Consider the following 19777-nt stretch of genomic DNA (forward strand, 5'->3'; position numbering starts at 1 on the left):
TATTGATACATTTCTAAGAACTGATCTGCCAAGGGAGCAGCTTACTAAAGCTTTGTTCCGCTTATGTTATTTCTCACCTTTTAAGAAAATGCAATACATTTTAATTGATTTCCTTTAGTAATCAAGCCAACTGAACCTCCAACGCAACCACCTACGCCACCTCCACCTCCAACAATCCCACCTGCACGGGATGGTAAGTGTTTGCTTTTTGATGTCTATAAGATCTAAAAACTCTGCAGGATTAAGAGTTCTGGGATTTATCTTGATTCAAAGAACTATAATTTACCATAATGATACCTTGTAAACAATGAAGTAAGTTCTGCTCAAAAAGGCATTTAATCATTCCTCTATTTTCTGTGTATGCATTCGAGTTAGCATTTTATATTTTGTTTTGAGGACAAATTTGTGGTACATGTCTTTTATATAAATCCAAATAGAGAAAGCTTTTCTGAAAACTTTTGCATAGCACAACACAATAACAGAGTTAGAAGGGACTTTATAGAACATTTAGGGATCTTAGTCTTTAGGGACCATTTAGGGACCTTAATAGACTTCTAGTCCTTAGGGACTTTAAAGGACCCTATACCATTTTAGACAAATGGCTATCACATTGAAAAGTTCCTGTTACTACATGCTACTTTTTTCGTTGTACTGCAACTTCTGTATTATTTCTGAATCCAATGTATCTTTTAGTATGCAAGGGAGCCAAAGCTGATATAGTCTTCCTCACTGATGCTTCTTGGAGTATTGGAGATGAAAATTTCAACAAAGTAGTGAAATTCGTTTTCAACACGATTGGGGCATTTGACCTAATAAATCCATTTGGAATTCAGGTTAGTCAATTCTTAAACATTAACCAAGATAAATCGATATTTTTTTTGCACCATATCTTTCAAGTAAATACTGTACAGTTATAATATGGCAATATTATAAAGATCCTATCACCTGTGACAAAAGTGAAAAAGTTAAGAGCCTTTTCATATCTTCCCTCTTCCCTTACTTTTTCTTCTTTACCTTTTAAATAGTCCTATTACAATAATTCTCTAAATAATTAGAAAAAGAAGTCAAGCACATTTTTAAAAACCCATAATTATTACTAACAAGAAGGATGTACTTGTATACGTGTAAGATTTACACATGTCCAAGATATACAAGATTATAGAATATGAACATTGAACTGTATTTTCTATAACAATATAACATTACATTTTGGGGTGTTTTTTTTTTATTTTAGGTTTCTTTTGTGCAATACAGTGATGATCCAAAATCTGAGTTCAACTTGAATACATATGATGAAAAAGCCCAGGCCCTGGGAGCTCTTCAGTATATTCAGTACAGAGGAGGGAACACAAAAACAGGTAATTTTGTACAACTTCTGAATATTAGTTTCAAGGGGTAGGTTTTCTCATATTATTCCTGCATAGGTTTTAACTTAGAATGTATTCCAGTGTTAGTCTCCCCCCCACCCCCAAAGTAGTGGTTTTAGGTGGACGATCTAAATGAAACTGTTTATTGATTCACAGGAAAGGCACTTGCATTTATCAAAGAAAAGGTGCTTACCTGGGAAAGAGGCATGAGGAAAGGAGTTCCCAAAGTCCTGGTTGTCGTAACAGATGGTCGATCACAAGATGAAGTGATGAAAGCCGCAGCTGTCATACAGCAGTCTGGTGAGACACATTTAGATGGCGGGATTTAATGGCAGCATAATTCTTCAGTCTTTATCAAATATCAGGCTCTGTATCATGATTGACTGGAATATATACAGTTCAGACTATGAGTGCTTCTTAGCCACCTGTGCCTGAACTAATACATTGTTTAGAGTGCTTGAAATACAGGTAAATCCTCAGCTTATGGTTATAGTGGAGCCTGCCTTTTATGGTTGTAAATCATGATGGTCATAATGTAGGGCATCATGTGACCAACCCAATTTACTACTTGTACTTGAGGCAGTCATTAAGTAAATACATGTCATTAAGAAACCCATTATTCATTATGGAGTCTTTTTGCTGCAAACCTGAAGTAAATGTGATTTTTTTGGCAAAAATGTAAATTCTGGTCACATGACTGCAAGGCACTACAAATGGCCATAAAATTGAGGAGGTGATAGTGGCTGTAGGAACCTGAGAATGAGATTGTAAGTTCTTTGGGAAGTCCATCATATTTGAACAGCCACTAAGCAGCTGGTTATTAAGTCGAGGACTACCCGTACTGCATATCTCTGTATATATTTCCACTATTTACCCTGCCTTTTATTACTTTATAAATTCCTCAAGGCAGTGAACATATCTAATACTCCTTCCTCTTCCTATTTCCCCACAACAACAACCTCGTGAGGTGGGTTGAACAGAGAGAGAGAGCATGTGATAAGCCCAAAACCACACAACTGGCTTTTATGCCAAAGGTGGGATTAGAACTCACAGTCTCCTGGTTTCTACATCAGCAACTCCACCACTACACCAGGGGTGAAATTCAACCACCTCATCCCACCTCGGGTGAGCTGGTAGGGATAATTTGAATTGATTAAAAAAATCGCCCCTGGTTGCTATTACTAGTATACCAAATATATCAAGCCATGCCCACAGCCACATCCACAGAGCCGGTAGGGGGAAAAAAATGAATTTCACCCTTGTACTACACCACACCAGTCTGCCTCTTAGTATTGGTAATGCAGCTTAGACTTCCTCCCTAAGACTTCCCTGAGAGTTGTAATCTCCACATACCTGGGCAGTATCAGGTTGTTGCCCTAATAGGATTGGTCACTGAGTATTTTTTTTTTCTTAGAAGAACTTGGAGAAACTTCCCAGGTCCATATTATTTCAACCATTGTTATTGTCTTTGCAGGTTTCAGTGTATTTGTTATTGGTGTAGCTGATGTTGATTACCATGAACTAGCCAAAATAGCAAGTCAGCCGAGCGAACGTCATGTCTTTATAGTTGATGACTTTGATGCTTTTGAGAAGATTGAAGATAACCTTATCACTTTCGTTTGCGAGACAGCTACCTCAAGTGAGTAAAATAGTCTCTCTCTTTTTTTCAGGATGGTTTAACCTATTTCATTCAGGGTAAAACATAATGAAAACGTATCTAGTAATTTATTAAGGAAAATATATTTGTCCTTGCTGTTATACAATCAAAAAGGAAGAATCAGTAGTGATATACGTGTTTTGCATGTAGGAATTTTCAAGCATAATCGTTGCATATCCAAATTGAGCTTGGAATGATACTAATAGAAAACCTTGGAAAACCACTAATGATCATTAGTGACTTTTGAAGGTTGAGGGACTAAAGTTCTGACTCTTTAGAGGTCAGCTTGCTTTTTTCCTAAAATGAGCATTAACATGAGAACATAATCCTTAGTCCATATTAACATTCCATGCTGCCCTTATCTTGGAGCTTTTAGCCAAGATAGAGTAGCTTGTCTAATGACATATTTTGAGTTAAAACAGAGAGCAGAACGTTGAGTTGAATCACGGAGGTCCTATCTCTTTCTCATGCATTTTTCTGAATTTCTGCGATGCTTGTCTCTGAAGGAGAAACTTAGTCATAGTCTATATTGAGGAATCTGTCAGAATAATGTAGATAAATACATAGATCATTGCAGATGGTGATGGAAATGGAAATGGAAATAGATAGATGTGTGACCCTAATAAAAAGCAATTGTTAATATATAAACCTAACTTCTCTTTGAAAACTTCCTAGTAGTAATTCCTTATCCTGGTTTCCTTGAAAAAAATCTTGACTACAAAACATATCAACCAGAATTACTATATAGAAGGCTTACCAGATGCTAAGCCTAATAAGCTATATTAAACAGGATTCTGGCGAGGCCTAAAATCCACGGCTGAGTTTGTAGACCTAACTGCGGCATGCACACAAATTGTGCCATATTACTCCTTGCAAAAATATCTGTTGGCTAATTACTAACATGCTGAGTGCGAAGTCCTTTCAGGTAATAATGGAGTGGTGGGGGGCAATATAAGTTAAGATTAAACAACATCCTCCAACAAGGGTCTGTAATAACACTTCCACTATTCAACTTACCCATATCAGATATACTGGCAACAAAGGGATGCAAATTTGAATACACTGATGACTTGGCCATAGCAGTACAAAACAAAAATACATGGAGATGGCAGACAGCCTTCTTCTCCAAAAGATCTTAAAATCTTGGAAAATTCTTCACTGACTGGAGGCCTCACTCCTAACACCAGCAAAAAACTAATTACGTGCTTCCACAAATTTAACCACAAACTAGCATATGAAGCTCAACTTAAACAACAACTTACTTCCCTATGATTCTCATCCAAAGTATCTTGGAGTAACATTGGACCAGAGACTCTCCTACACCTAGAGAATATGGCAGCAAAAATCAAAACTAGAAACAACATATTCCAGAAATTATGTGGAATCAAATGTAGAGCTTTAGCTGCCACCCTCGGGTCATCAGCATTAAGGTTGGTCAATTCCATAGCAGAATACTGTGGAGTTGTATGTGTGGCTTAACAGCTGCCATACTAGTACGTTAGACGCCAGAGTCAATGACTCCATGAGGATTATAAGCGGATGTATTAAAACCGCTCAGATTTGCCAGCTTCTTGTTCCGAGCCATATAGCACTGCCAGCTTTACGAAGGCAAAAGGTACTAGTGAGAGAATACAGAAAAATTATGAACAGCTCACTCCTACCTGTGCATGCTGACCTTCCTTATTTATCAGCTGGAAGACTCACATTCAGGAAATTGGCACTTGCCCAATATCTCCCCAACAATTTTAACATCAATTCCCAATGGAAAGACAAATGAGTCTCTGAATGCCCAGGCATAGGAAGACATACAAATGACTCCACACAAAAGGTGCCAGGCTTTGAACTTCCATGCTAGCAATGGATAATCCGGAACGGGATTCACACCCACGTGGCATCTGCCAGGACTCTCTGTATAAATGGGGCATAGTATCCTCTCCTCAGTGTCACTGCGAGGTAAAACTGTAGATCACATGACCAGCTGTAAGCTGAGTCTACATTGGTACAGTATCTGATTATTTCTTTAAAAAAGATATAAACAATGCTGCACTTAAATGATTAGATCAGTGATCCCCAGTCTTTCTGACACCAGAGACCAGTTTCGTGGGAAACAATTTTTCCTTGGACCGGGGGTTGGAGTGGAGGAGGGGATGGTTTCGAGCGCAACCTAGAATCCCGCACATATGCAGGTGAACTGTGCCGCTTCCATGGCCCAGTTTCTAACAGGCCATGGAACAGGGGACCTCTCAGTTGGATAGCCTAGAGCAGGGGTCTCCAATCTTGGCAACTTTAAGACTTAAGTCCACAAGTCTTAAAGTTGACAAGATTGGAGAGCCCTGGCCTAGAGATTGGTATTTGAACATAAATCTTTTAAATATTTTTATTGTGTTTTATTAATCTAAGTGGAATGTTAATATGTATTGCTGGTCCAGGTATGATGCACCATATATTAAGTAAATAAATAAATAACCGTATTGAAGAAAGCTAGGATTGGTGGTATTTGTAGTTGTTAGATTGGGTAGATCGGTTCCCACAGAGACGCGAGACCAGAAGTGATCATTCAGCTCTTTATTGTGTATACAGACCAGTACAAGACCTGCGAGCCGCGGCAACCCTTCATATAGAAATTGCTCGCGGCTCGGCGGCCAATGACAGGGCTTTGACTCTCCCGCGATCGGCTTGGCCAATCGCGGGTGATTCTTAGCGTGCCAGTCATGACCGTTTAGTTGTCCAATCGGGTTGCGGTCCATGTGGACCAATCAGGATTCAGGGTTTGGAGTATGCTAATATAGAACAGTAGTTCTGCATCTATGGAAGACATTTGTTTGCAGGCAGCTGTGGGCTTCTAGTGACAATGCCAGTGCTCATTCATGCTGTATCTGTTTTTTGTTTTTTTTCCAGCTTGTCCTCTCATGTACTTAGATGGATACACTTCTCCTGGTAAGAAATAACACATGAATATTCCAGTTTAGAAATGTCTTACTTCACACTGTTTCTAAATCCCACCATTGTTCTTTCTGTTTTCTCCTTATTCTGACATATAGGCTTCAGAATGCTGGAAGCTTACAATTTAACAGAAAAATATTTTGCTTCAGTACCTGGAGTTTCCTTGCAGTCAGGATCTTTCCCAAGCTATGTGTCATACAGGCTTCATAAAAATGCTTTTGTTAGCCAGCCTACTGTGTGAGTATATTACTCCCCCCCTCAAGTCTTTTCTAATTGCGGAAAATTAACTAGATGGTGGTTCTACTGGACATAGGATTGATCGTGCTGAATGCTGAATCCTTGCTAACAATGAATGATGAGAAATAAAAACACAGACTATAAGATACATACAAAGACAGAAGTGTGTATGTATACACCCTTTTGAAATCTCTCATAAACAGGATGAAGTAAAAAAAAACAGTATAGGAAATATACATAAATAGTTTACTCTATGCAATGCGTTAAAATTATTTACAGTCTGGGACTTAAATCCTAAAATATCTGGTACAAAGAGTAATGTTAACTGGCACTGGAAAAAAAAGCAATAAGGTAGCTAACAGGTAAACCTTCTTCAAGATGGCATTTCATTATGAACTGCAACTGAGAAGGACATCTTTCTTGTAGCCACCTGCCTAAGCATTTGCACTGTATTCAGCTTTGAAGACTGTTTGTTTTGGCATATGCATAGGAAAGAAATATCCCTTTATGTCAGTGTTTCTCAGCCTTGGCAACTTTAAGATACGTAGACTTCAACTCCTAGAATTCTCCAGCCAGCACACTTGAAGCTTTAATGGCCAACGCTAAAACTTAATGGCCAGAAATTAATTGTAAACAGCTGTTAAAAGAATTGGTTTCTTATGAAGAAGTGAACCTATCCCATTAGTGACTCTGTTATGGAATAACTGAAGCTTTAGGGCAGGTTTTAATTATAGCCCTTATAGAGGGTGTATGATTGAGTGTATTTTTCTACTCAAGATTTGATGGGGACATCTCCAAGCCTTTCTGCTTCTCATCCAGAGTACAATGGCGGCAGTAATTACCTGCAAAGAAGAGTTCTAATGTTAGTGTCTGATTTACTTGAATTCCCCATTTATAGTCCAGGCAAACACTCCCAAAGCCTTCTCAGTAATAACATTTACATTAAGGAATATCTCAAACAATAATCATTGGAGATCTGAGAAGAACCATTGTCAATCTAAATAATACTGTGTTTGGGTAGTTCTATACAAGTTTTTTATTTCTTCTATCTTCTTCTATTCTTCTTCTATCTTACTTTTAATTGCATTCCCAATGCTGCTGGTCTCTTCCTCCAGACGTTTTTCTTGCTGTCATCCTTGGTGCACAATGATACTCATACAAGTTTATCCTTAATCTTAAAATGAAAAATCTTGTTATTTAATAATCTTAATAATCCTAATTAAGATCTTAATAATCTTTTGTTGATACTATGATCACTGCTATCCTTCTTCACGCACCCTCTCCTATCGCAGAAGAAAATTTCACCAGATTTCAGCTTGATGAAATTTTAGCTTTAAATATAATTCTAGCATATTTTCACAATAATTTTCAGTGGGTTTGAAGGAAGACCTGACTTATAAACACACTGAATAATATGGAGGATTTAAATTAGCCTTTCTGTCTTTTGCAGGAGAAAAAGTTTAATTCTTTATATATGAAGATGAACTGCTTTTGAGTCTTTAGATACTCTTTTAGGGGGATGAGTGATCAAGCAAGAAACTTGAGCGCTGTTTATTAAACAACATTTGACTTTCACACAATCTTATTAACCATGTCTAAGATTCAATGTTATTTATTCATTAAATTTATATGTTGCTCATTTCACTGTTTTAATCATGTATTTTTTGGTGAGGAATATGTCTCTGCTTTCTTTAATAGGGATATTCATCCAGATGGATTATCAAAGGCTTACACAATCATATTTTTATTCCGTCTTCTCTCGGAAACCCCGAATGAACCATTTGCAATTTGGCAGATAACTGACAGAGATTACAAACCACAAGTTGGAGTTGTTCTTGATCGTAAGACCTCTCTCCTCGTGAACTATGGACTGAATATGTGAATAAAATGGATAGATGATGTTTTATTTTTTGAATATTTCAAAATATTTCTACATAGTAAAATAGTAAAATTTTACTCTGACATAGTTTATTCAGTATCAGAAATCAGTTAAACAGATTGCAGGCAGATTGCAACTAATTTACCATTGACATGCAAGTTGTATAATGCTTAGGTGGGTTGTGAGTTGCCAGGCCACAGTTATTTAATGCAATCTTTATGTGAAACAATTCAGCCAATGGTTTGATCTGAATTTAAAAGGTGTACCTTTTTAGGGAATTAGGAAGCAACAAATTAATTTAGAGAAAGAACTTACAGTAACCTTACTTGAACTCTAAATAATGTTGGGGAAATTGGGGAAGAAAAAACTTTTGTCTAAGTGTTATCTCAGGCTCTCCTTTGCATAGCTGCTAGAATAGCAGTAAGGTTTGATAGCATTTGTGAATGTATCAGTAGATACCAAGTATTGCTTTAGTTGATACTGTTCTACTTATATGTTAAAAGAATAAAGATACTAGGAAGTTCCACTTTCATATTTATATTGGAGAAGCCTTCCTTCAGATTGCCATAAATCATGATTCTTCCACATGGCATGCAGGTTTTGACTCAATAATTGGCAGGTTGAAAATTGCAAGACATTTCCTTTCATGTTCTCTCATGTTCTCTCTTCGTGTTGCATTAAGCATCTCAATTCCTTGTTTCATTTCAAAGCAACATTTTGGATTACCAGAATTAGTTGACTGAATGACTTATGCTCTGACATAGAACTATATTTGTAGGGAATACAATACCCAAAATTGTTAAGTGATTCAACGGCTTAGAATTATTATTTTTTTAAAAAATCCTTGACTTTAACTTTGTTAGTCTTTTAATATCATAAAATTAATACTGATAATCTTGTGCTACTAGCAAGTTCCATAATGTTTGTTTTAACAGCCATTCTAACAGTATTTTTATAAAGTTAGTTATATAGCAATCTAATTAAGGAATTGGTTAAAAAGGAATCTCCCTGAATAGTCTTATGAATAGTGTTATGAATCAGGTTTGGAAATGGGTATGGATAGATTAAGGAGCTGCTTTGAGCTATCATGAAAAGGTGCAGCTGCTTTAAAAATTAGAGACAGGTGCTACATTTCTATATCTTGTGATTTCAATCAACTTTTGGAATTAATTTGAAACATTATTAGATAGTCTTATAATGTGCTAACCGTATTGTTAACATAATGTATTTTTTTCCTAGCTTCTAGCAAAGTGCTATCATTCTTTAACAAGGACACAAGAGGAGAAATTCAGACTGTAGCATTTGAAGGTGATGAAATAAAGAAACTCTTTTATGGAAGTTTCCACAAGGTAAAATAATCTTCTGTAGATTATTATGAATAAGAAAGTCATTTTCAAAGCAAATAAAACCACTCTGGTAGTCAATAGGTATAGAGAGAGATAATAAATACCCTTAAAGCAAATAATATTTTCAATTAATTGGTTTGAATGCATACTGAAATATCTTATACAATGCTCAATTTTACTCTGAAACAAATTCCATTATATTTAAAGGGTATATTAACTTGTCCTTGTCCTTGTTTATCAACCACTCATTCAGTGACTGTTGGAAGTTGCAATGGCATTGAAAAAGGAGACCTGCAACTCATCCTCTATATTATGGCTGTTGCAGTGTCCATGTGGTCATATGATCACAATTCAGGTCCTTGGCACCTGGCATGCATTTACAGTAGCTGCAGCAGCCCACAATCATGTGATCATCATTTGTGACCTTCACGGCTGGTTTTCAACAAGCAAAGTTAATGAGGAAGCTGGCAGAAAGTCAGAATAGAATAGAATAGAATAGAATAGAATAGAATAGAATAGAATAGAATAGAATAGAATAGAATACTTTATTGGCCAAGTGTGATTGGACACACAAGAAATTTGTCTTGGTGTAAATGCTCTCAGTATACATAAAGAAAAGGTACATTCTTAAGAATCAAGAATCATAACGTACAACACTTAATGATAGTCATAGGGTACAATCAGCAATCAAATCATACTAGGAAACAGTCAATATAAATCGTATGGATACAAGCAACAAAGTTATAGTCCTACAATCACAAGTGGGAGGGGATGGGTGATAAGGAGTGATGAGAAGATTAACAGTAATAGTAGTGTACACTTTGTAAATAGTTGAACAGTGTTGAGGGAATTATTTGTTCAGCAGAATGATGGCTTTTTGGAAAAAAACTGTTCTTGTGCCTAGTTGTTCTGGTGTGCAGTGCTCTATAGCGTTGTTTTGAGGGAAGGAGTTGAAACAGTTTATGTCCGGGATGTGAGGGGTCTGTAAATATTTTCACAGCCCTCTTTTTGATTCGTGCGGTATACGGTCCTCAATTGAAGGCAGGTGGGTAATAATTGTTCTTTCTGCAGTCCTAATTATCCTCTGAAGTCTGTGTCTTTCCTGTTGGGTTGCAGAACCAAACCAGACAGTTATAGAAGTGCAGATGATAGACTCAATACTTTCTTTGTAGAACTGTATCAGCAGCTCCTTGGGCAGTTTGAGCTTTCTGATGTGGCGCAGAAAGAACATTCTTTGTTGTGTTTTTTTGATGATGTTTTTGATGTTAGGTGTCCATTTTAGGTCATGTGATATAGTAGAACCTAGAAATTTGAAGGTCTCTACTGTTGATACTGTGTTGTCTAGTATTGTAAGAGGTGGTAGTATGGGAGGGTTTCTTCTAAAGTCTACCACCATTTCTATGGTTTTGAGTGTGTTCAGTTCCAGATTGTTCCGGTTACACCACGAGGCAAGTTGTATAACCTCCTGTCTGTATGCAGATTCATCGTTGTCTTGAATGAGACCAATCACTGTTGTGTCATCAGCAAACTTCAGTATTTTAACATATGGATCTTTTGAGATGCGGTCATTGGTATATAGGGAGAAGAGAAGTGGAGATAGCACACAGCCTTGGGGGCCCTCTGTGCTGATTGTACAGGTATCAGATGTGATTCCGCCTAGCTTCATCTGCTGCTTCCTGTCTGTTAGGAAGCTTATGATCCACTTACAAGTGTGTTCAGGTGCCGCTAGTTGGTTTAATTTACTTAGAAGAGTGTCCGGAATGATGGTATTGAATGCTGAACTGAACTCTACAAAGAGGACCCTTGTGTAAGGTATTTGGAGATTCAAGGTGTTGTAGGATGAAATGCAGAGCCATGTTAACAGCATCATCTGTCAATCTATTTGCTCAGTATGCAAACTGCATGGGATCTAACAGTGGATCCGTGATGGTTTTCAGGTGGGACAGCACAAGCCTTTCAAAGATTTTCATAACTACAGATGTTAGAGCAACTGGTCTGTAGTCATTCAGTTCCTTGATGGAGGGCTTCTTTGGCACTGGGATGATGGTAGAACGTTTGAAGCAGGAAGGAACATAGCACATCTCTAGTGATCTATTGAAGATTCGGGTGAACATGGGGGTCAATTAGTCAGCACAGACTTTTAAGGAAGGAGATATCTTGTCTGGTCCTGGTGCTTTTCCTGGCTTCTGTCTGTGTAATAGAACTTGCACTTCTTTTTCTGTGATCACCAGAGGTTGTGAGCCCAATGGATTGGGGTCAGTTGTAGGAGGCTTGGCTGTTGTTGGTGTGTTTGAGATGTGGGTTGTAGAGATAGGTGGCTGTAGTTTCTTTTCAAACCTGCAGTAAAACACATTCAGGTCATCTGCTAGTTGTTGATTTCCTTCTGCCTGGGAAGGAGGTTTGCTAAAGCCAGTGATGTTTTTAAGAGTTTTCCACATGTTTGCTATTTCATTTGTTGAGAATTTGTTGAGAATTGATCAACTGATGATCATGTGACATTGCATTTAATTACAATGGGTTATTTGCTTAATTATTGCAGCCAGAACTACCAATAGAAGTTGACACGGTCATAGCATGCCTAGATGATAAATGTAACAATATACATTTGCTTATCAGTAAGTCAATAAATATTTTTTATCATTGGCTTTCCTTATAGCCATAGTGTCTTAGACTTATATACTGCTTCACAGTGCTTTACAGCCCTCTCTAAGTGGTTTACAGAGTCAGCTTATTGCCCCCAACAATCTGGGTCCTCAACTTACCTACCTTAGAAGGATGGAGGGCTGAGTCAACCTTGAGCCTGGTGAGATTTGAACTGCCAAATTGCAGGCAGCCAGTAGTCAGCAGAAGTAGCCTGCAGTACTTCACTCTAACCACTGAACCACCATGGTTTTTTCCTTATATATGGGATTGGATAGTTAATCTCCAAGCATGTTTGAAAATAAGAGAAAGTTTTCAGAATTGCTTTAAACTACAGAAATCAGGATCCTTAACTCACATTTCATATATTCTGATTATTATTAGCACAACTCAGCACATTGTCTTAATTTGTTGTTTAACCAGTTACATATTTCTCTAATTGAACCATTGGACAATGTGCAGTGAAAACTAAAAATTACCTAATATACATACTATGGTGAAAATACTCAATGATAAGCAGGCTTTTATCCATATGTGAGTGTGACCATACCAGTCCCATGTACACATAGCGCTTAGATATTTGCATTGTTTATATTTTTTTGAAGGCAAGTCCAGAGCCATCTCTGAAAGGAAGTATGTGAAAGTTGTTATGGGAGAAAAGAGTATTGTGCACCAGGAGGACAGCTTTGTTTGAAGCAAAGTGGCAGAAGTAGAGAATCATAGATGGCCTCTAAGGATTTGTTTATCACAGTTCTACAGATGAATGAATTCTGCTGGAATATCTTGCCAGAGTATAATGTGGTGTTAATTCAGTGCATTGCATTTCCATTCACTGAAAAATAGCTAACTTGGCTCTTTGTGAAACATTTGCTTTGGCATACTAGTTTGAGTTTTGGCTAAAATGAAAGTCTTGGGGAAAATGTTGGCCTAGTTAACATCTTGTCAAGGAACTCTTATAAAAACAGATGTTTTATGTTTGTTGATTTGCCGTTTTATGGGACAAACTACATGGCAAGAGTCTTCTGCGAAGTCATCCTTGCCATTTTTAAAAAATGGAGGACCAGTAAAAGAAGGAACTGATTAACCTAGGAAACAAGATAATAATTTAGTAAAAGGAAAATTTTAAATTGTTTCGACACTTTTCTTTTTACCCTATTCCTTCAAAAGGTAAAAAAATGGATAGAAGACTATTTTTAGTCTAGATGCCATTTTCATGCCTGCAAAATGAGCTCTATCCCATGACTATTCTTACCTGCTGAGTATGTTAGGCATATACATTTTTAAATCTTAGAATTGGTCTTGTTTACTACCTGAGAGATTGAAAATAAATGAAATGAGTGTCAATATGTGCTCCTTTCAAAATCCAAGAAAGAAATACTCAGACTCCATGGTTCAGAGCAAAGTTCTTCTTTTACTGGAAGATGAAAAGGAAGCTACAAATGGAATTCCGAAAGTGAGAATTTGGCGCGCAGATCACACATACAAAGAAATGGAATTGTTCCCACCCCCCAAAGTCCAGAAGTCTCTGCCAATTAAAAGTTCCGAATATGATCATGTGAGCATCTTCAGGTAGTGATGAGGCCTCTGTCCGTTGACCTTGACATATTTTGATAAGACCTCGAGCTGCAAAAAGGATAGAGGCTAGGAAAGAAATGGAAAATTGGAAAGAAGAAATCCCCCTTCTTCTGCCCACAGTAAAGAATGCAAAACACCTCCAGCTCTCTTCCCCCCACAATTACCCCTCCCCCGTTGCTAATGACAGCCGAAAGAAGTAAGCCTAGTAGTAGAGATACTAAGGGAGAAATAAAGGATAATAGTTGGGGTACCGAAGAGATCTTGAGGCTGACATTCGGACCCCCTAGAAAAAGGACATTAGTCCCTGTAAGAGAGAATAAAAAGATATGTTAAGCATTGCATACATTCTTATGGTTTATCAGGATACTTAGTATAAAATTTCTTTAGCAGGTCAGGAGCCCTAACGTCTTTTCGCTTCACCCACTCAGCATGAGAGGGGGAAATGTTTCCAGGCTACAAGATATTGTAGGCGACCCCTCCTTTTTCGAGAGTCTAAAATCTCTTTAACTTCAAAATGTTGTTCACCCTCAATCAACAATGGGACGGGGGATCAGTCTGGGTCGGTCTCAATGTACAGGTGTGTTCGGTTTTAGCAGGCTGACATGGAAAACAGGATGAATGCGACGAAGAGTCTTTGGTAGCGTCAATTGAACTGTCACGGGATTCACAATTCGCTCAATAGGGAAGGGCCCCACATACTTAGGGCCTAACTTCTTTGATCTCTGAGTGGTTTGCAGATACTTGGTTGAGAGGAATACTTTGTCGCCTACTTGATACGACTGTTGTGGGGCTCTTTTCTTGTCTGCAAACTTCTTATGGGATTGATGCGTTCGTCCAGAGCTTTGCGAGCGACTGGCCAATTGAGTTGTAGTTGAGATATCCAGTCATCCAATGACTGGATATTGGGTTTCTCGCAGGGAAGTTCAGGTATGGGTACAAAATCTTGTCCCGTGGCCACTTTGAACGGGGTAAAACCAGTGCTGCTGTGAACGGAGTTGTTATACGCTACTTCGGCAAAAGGTAGCAGGTCCACCCAGTTGTCTTGCTGATAATTTATGTAACATCGGAGATATTGCTCTAGCACCCCGTTAGTCCTCTCGCAGGCCCCATTAGTTTGGGGGTGGTGGGCGGAGCTTAACCCTTGGGTGGAGCCTATCAACTTCAAAAATTCCCTCCAGAAGTTCGAGGTAAATTGAACTCCTCGATCTGATATTATACGTTCAGGAACACCATGCAGTCTGTAGACGTGTATAATGAACAGTTTGGCTAACGACTTCGCCGAGGAATCTTGGTGCAAGGTATGAAATGTGCCTGTTTGGAAAACAAGTCGGTCACCACCCAGATCACCGTGTGCCCAGCACTCTCAGGTAAATCTACTATAAAGTCCATAGAGATTTCCTTCCAAGGGGCAGTTGGCCTGGCCACATTTTGCAACAGACCTGGCGGCTTACCGGGAGGTCTCTTAGCTGAGGCGCAAACTGGGCAGCTTGCTACATAAGTTTCAATGTCTTTTTCAAAGAGGGCCACCAGAACTGCCGTTTCACTAGGTGTAAGGTCTTCACGAAACCAAAGTGACCCGCTGCCTTGGAATCATGAGTTTGTTGTAATACTTGGCTCCTCAGTGTTTTAGGTACATACAGCTTCGCTCCCATCCAGGCTAACCCATCTCTAACAGTGCAGTTATTTGCATTTGCCTGGAACCATTCATCTGTTTTCAAAGCTTCTTTAAATTGTTCGATCAAATCATTGGACAGATCTGCCTCTTGTTTCTTCTTTTGCGCCCTGGTGACCACTGGTGCTGCCAGCTGTGTGGTGGGCACAATCGGACTTATCACTTCTTTTCGAACACTGTTGTATTGTGGCATCCTAGATAAAGCATCCGCCATAAAATTCTTTCCTCCTGGGATGTACTTCAGAAAGAAATTGAATCGCTTGAAGTACTGGGCCCACCTAACTTGCTTAGGAGATAGTTTCCGAGGCGTTTTTAAGGCCTCCAGGTTTTTATGATCAGTCCAAACCTCAAATGGGTACCTCGCGCCTTCCAGAAAATGCCTCCAGGTCATTAGAGCCCAGCAGACTGCAAAAGCTTCTTTCTCCCAGACAGCCCATCTACGTTCAGTGTCAGTTAATTTACGGGATGTGTAGGCACACGGTTGTAGTGTCCCCTTCTCGTTTAATTGAAGTAAGACCGCTCCTACCGCTACATCACTTGCATCAGCTTGGATCACGAAGGAACATCCATGTCCGGATGCTTTAGCACTGGCTCGGCAGCAAATAGTCTTTTTAGCTTCTCAAAAGCGGCTTGGCACTCCATAGACCAATTCAACGGCTGGCTAGGCTTTGGCTTCGCTTCTCCCTTTGTTTTTAGGAGGTTGGTGATAGGCATGGCTATTTTAGCAAAACATGGGATGAATTGCCGGTAAAAGTTAGCAAATCCAAGGAAACTTTGAAGTTGTTTTCGGGTTCTTGGTGGGGCCCACTCTAATACGGCTCGTACCTTCTCCGGGTCCATCTCAAGACCCTCGGGTGAGATACGATATCCCAGGTAGTCAATCTTTTCTTGATGGAACTCACATTTGGACAATTTGGCGTACAATTTGGCAGCGCGCAATTTGTGCAGCACGGACCGTACCAGTTTCACATGTTGGTCTCTGGTCTCCGAGTAGATAAGGATATCGTCAAGGTAGACCAAAACCCCTTGTATAAATGTTCGTGGAGCACTTGGTTGATCAATTGCATGAAGACAGCTGGTGCCCCTGTAGGCCAAACGGGAGAACATTGAATTGGAAGCAACCTATTGGGCAATTGAATGCAGTTTTCCACTCGTCTCCCTCTTTAATTCGGATTCGTAATAGGCCTCCTCAAGTCCAGTTTCGTGAAGATCTTCCCCTTGGCCAGGTGAGCCAACATGTCCTTCATTAGAGGGAGGGGTACACATTTTCCACGGATACCGCGTTCAAATTTCGGTAGTCCACCACCAAGCGCTTGAGCCATCTTTCTTCTCGCGGAACATCACAGGGGCCGCCACTCGAGGTCTGGCAGGTTGGATGAACCCTCGTTTCAAATTCTTGTCGATAAACGATCTCAATTCCTCTAACTCCTTTGGGGTCATCGAATACATCTTTGGTTTCGTAGTGTCACCCCGGTAGAAATTCAATGCTGCAATCGGTTGACCGATGGGGAGGAGCTCATCGGAGGCCTCTTCGCTAAAAACTTCTCTTAGGTCCCAGTACTCTTTCGGGATTTTCTCCTCCCCTTCTATGCGTTCGGCCCCTGTGGAAGCTGTCTCAGCAGGGGTTTGGGCTTGGGATGGGGATTCTCCCCGGTTTAAGGGGGTTTGCTCCTCCCTCCCTGGAGGTTGGTCAGTACGAATCCGTATCCACCCCTTTCTCCAGTTTACTTGGGGATTCCATTTCCAAGCCAGGGCAATCCCAAGATTAGGAGTGTTCCATCCCGGAGCCACAATAAAGCACAAGGTCTCGCTGTGGGTTCCCATGGTCATCTCTAAGGGCTCCGTTATAAACCGTGCAGGGCAACCCCCGCTTCAGACCCATCTAATTGGTAAAAGGATATGGGCGTTTTCAAATTTCTCAGTCCAATGCCCATGCCTTTAACTACTTTCATGCTAATTAGGCACCTCGTGCACCCCGAGTCCAATAAGGCCAGCATTTCCCTCAGTACCCGAGGTGGGCACCCTTAATTTAATTGGAATGGTAAGGGGGCCCCGGTTAGGACTTACCGAGACGTCATCTTCCGAGTCGGTCTCACTCTCGCCGGGAGGAGTCGGGGTCCCAGCTCTTTTCCGCTGGGGAGTGACTTCTACAACCTCCCCTATTGTTAGCCCGGTTTCGCGAGGCCTGGTTGGGGAGGATTCGGGCTTCCTTCCAGGGCCCCGTCCTTTTTTGGATCTGGTTTGACTCGACAATCCGCAATGGGTGGCCTTCCTTCCCACAACGGAAACAGGCAGTGGATTTGGCCCTTGTCATCACCCCTCCCTTCCGGGGCTTAGGGATCTCTCGGAGCCGAGGAGGGAGCATGGTGCTCCATGCGGAGCCTCTTCTGCGTCTACTTCGCTAGATCTATTTCCACCTTCTTCCGCTAACAGGTACCACAACTGCAAGTCATGGGGATCCCTTCTGGAGATGCACATGTGGTATACCTCTTCATTTAGGCCATCTTTGTAGGCTTCTATTAGAGCTTCCTGGGACCAGCCTCGAATGCGATATGCCAGCTGTCTGAACTCTTGGGTGTAGTCAGCAACTGATCTTCCCCTTGAGTTATGGTTTTCATCCTGATCCTGGCCCTTCTCTCTGCCAGAGGGTCTTCAAACCTCCTCCTCAAGGCAGTCATAAAAACATCAAGGCTTCGCAGTTGGGGGAGTTATCATTATACAGAGTCACCACCCAGTCAGCTGCCATCCCCTCCAGGGTTCTGGTAACACATCTTACTTTGGCTGCTTCAGAGGTGAACTCCCTTTCATATTCTGCCATATAGCTTCCAACCTGCACCAGGAAAAACCCCAAGTCCTTGGGATTTCCTCCAAACTTCACATCTAAGGAGGGCGGGTGGCGTCTTCTAGGCATTACCCCGCTGCTGGGGCTCCCCAGACGGGAGCTGGTGGTTGCGCCGGCGTGGGATGGGCCAGGGGGTGGTGGCAGCCCGACTTCCCCAGGCTGAACTCGCTCTCTCTTCCCCTCATATGTTGGAGCCCTGCCGGGTTTCTCAGAAGCATCCTTAAAGCTTTTCCCGGCTTGATCCAGCCTGCATTCCATCTCCTCCCCCTGCCACAGCCGTTCCCTCGCACCTCTTCGACTTACAGTGATTCCAGGAGGGGGTCTTCCGGATTTTCCATCCAACTCCTAACGACCATCTGGGCATCTCGGTTGGAGTTTCTTCCAGTGTAAGGTCAGCTAACAAATCGGTGGCTGGCATCTCTGGTAACAGCATTTGCTGCCCCCCACAGCTCCCTGCTCATCCTCCTCGCTGGCTGGAGATGACATGATGTGAAACCCCTCGGAAGAAAAATTGGTGTTTTCTCCGGGTGGGCTGATGGGCACTTTCGAATAATGTCAATATGTGCTCCTTTCAAAATCCAAGAAAGAAATACTCAGACTCCATGGTTCAGAGCAAAGTTCTTCTTTTACTGGAAGATGAAAAGGAAGCTACAAATGGAATTCGAAAGTGAGAATTTGACGCAGATCACATCACACATACAAAGAAATGGAATTGTTCCCACCCCCAAAGTCCAGAAGTCTCTGCCAATTAAAAGTTCCGAATATGATCATGTGAGCATCTTCAGGTAGTGATGAGGCCTCTGTCCGTTGACCTTGACATATTTTGATAAGACCTCGCAGCTGCGCAAAAGGATAGAGGCTAGGAAAGAAATGGAAAATTGGAAAGAAGAAATCCCCCCTTCTTCTGCCCACAGTAAAAGAATGCAAAACACCTCCAGCTCTCTTCCCCCCACAATTACCCCTCCCCGTTGCTAATGACAGCCGAAAGAAGTAAGCCTAGTAGTAGAGATACTAAGGGAGAAATAAAGGATAATAGTTGGGGTACCGAAGAGATCTTGAGGCTGACAATGAGTTAAGTTCCAGATCTGATGAGATTTGCAGATCCTTAGCAGTGGACCCATCCTGGTTTTTTTGGTGTTAGGGAGCAAATAAAAGTTTGTGGTTCATGCTTAGGAGTAGCATTAACTTTGGAAAACTTTCTCCAGTCCCGTCATAATTTTCCTACCCAGCCATTTATTTTAGTCTATTTGCTATTTGATGGCAGTATTTTTACAAGATAACAAACTAGTCCACAAACCCAATTCAAAGAAGCTCCAGTTATATGCTTCTCTCTCTCTCTCTCTCTCCCTCCCTCTCTCTCTCTCTCTCTCTCTCTCTGTAGCAACCTTTAAGCTAAAAAAACAATCTTCACTTCATCTGCTCTGTTCAGTTCAGGTTGAAGTTCAGCAGTTAATCATTAGTCTATAGCAGAAGATGCTATTAATATTTTATTATACCATAATCAACAGAGTTTAAAGAGATATTATAATCTATACAGCAGTAACAGATTCAAACACACAAGACAGGTAGACACACAAGACACAAACAATCACAATAGTTAGGACAGATTAAAATTCTTG

At 40.5% G+C, this 19777-nt stretch overlaps 1 protein-coding gene across 6 annotated transcripts in view; it reads left to right on the forward strand.

Annotated features, from left to right (window-relative positions):
* Nucleotides 1-19777, forward strand: part of COL12A1 (collagen type XII alpha 1 chain) — a 136307-nt gene that overhangs the window by 84081 nt on the left and 32449 nt on the right. For all 6 annotated transcript variants that reach the window (XM_087915230.1, XM_087915248.1, XM_087915232.1 and 3 more), the window contains 9 exons: nt 119-193; nt 694-833; nt 1235-1358; nt 1524-1667; nt 2842-3006; nt 5923-5961; nt 6066-6204; nt 7903-8045; nt 9323-9432. In XM_087915230.1, the coding sequence (XP_087771356.1) occupies nt 119-193; nt 694-833; nt 1235-1358; nt 1524-1667; nt 2842-3006; nt 5923-5961; nt 6066-6204; nt 7903-8045; nt 9323-9432 (1079 nt within the window). The remainder of the gene's footprint in view (nt 1-118; nt 194-693; nt 834-1234; nt 1359-1523; nt 1668-2841; nt 3007-5922; nt 5962-6065; nt 6205-7902; nt 8046-9322; nt 9433-19777) is intronic.

The sequence above is a fragment of the Pseudonaja textilis genome, chromosome 1 (assembly GCF_049901715.1).
Source record: "Pseudonaja textilis isolate UNSWEBS1 chromosome 1, rPseTex1.2, whole genome shotgun sequence".
Taxonomy (NCBI): domain Eukaryota; kingdom Metazoa; phylum Chordata; class Lepidosauria; order Squamata; family Elapidae; genus Pseudonaja; species Pseudonaja textilis.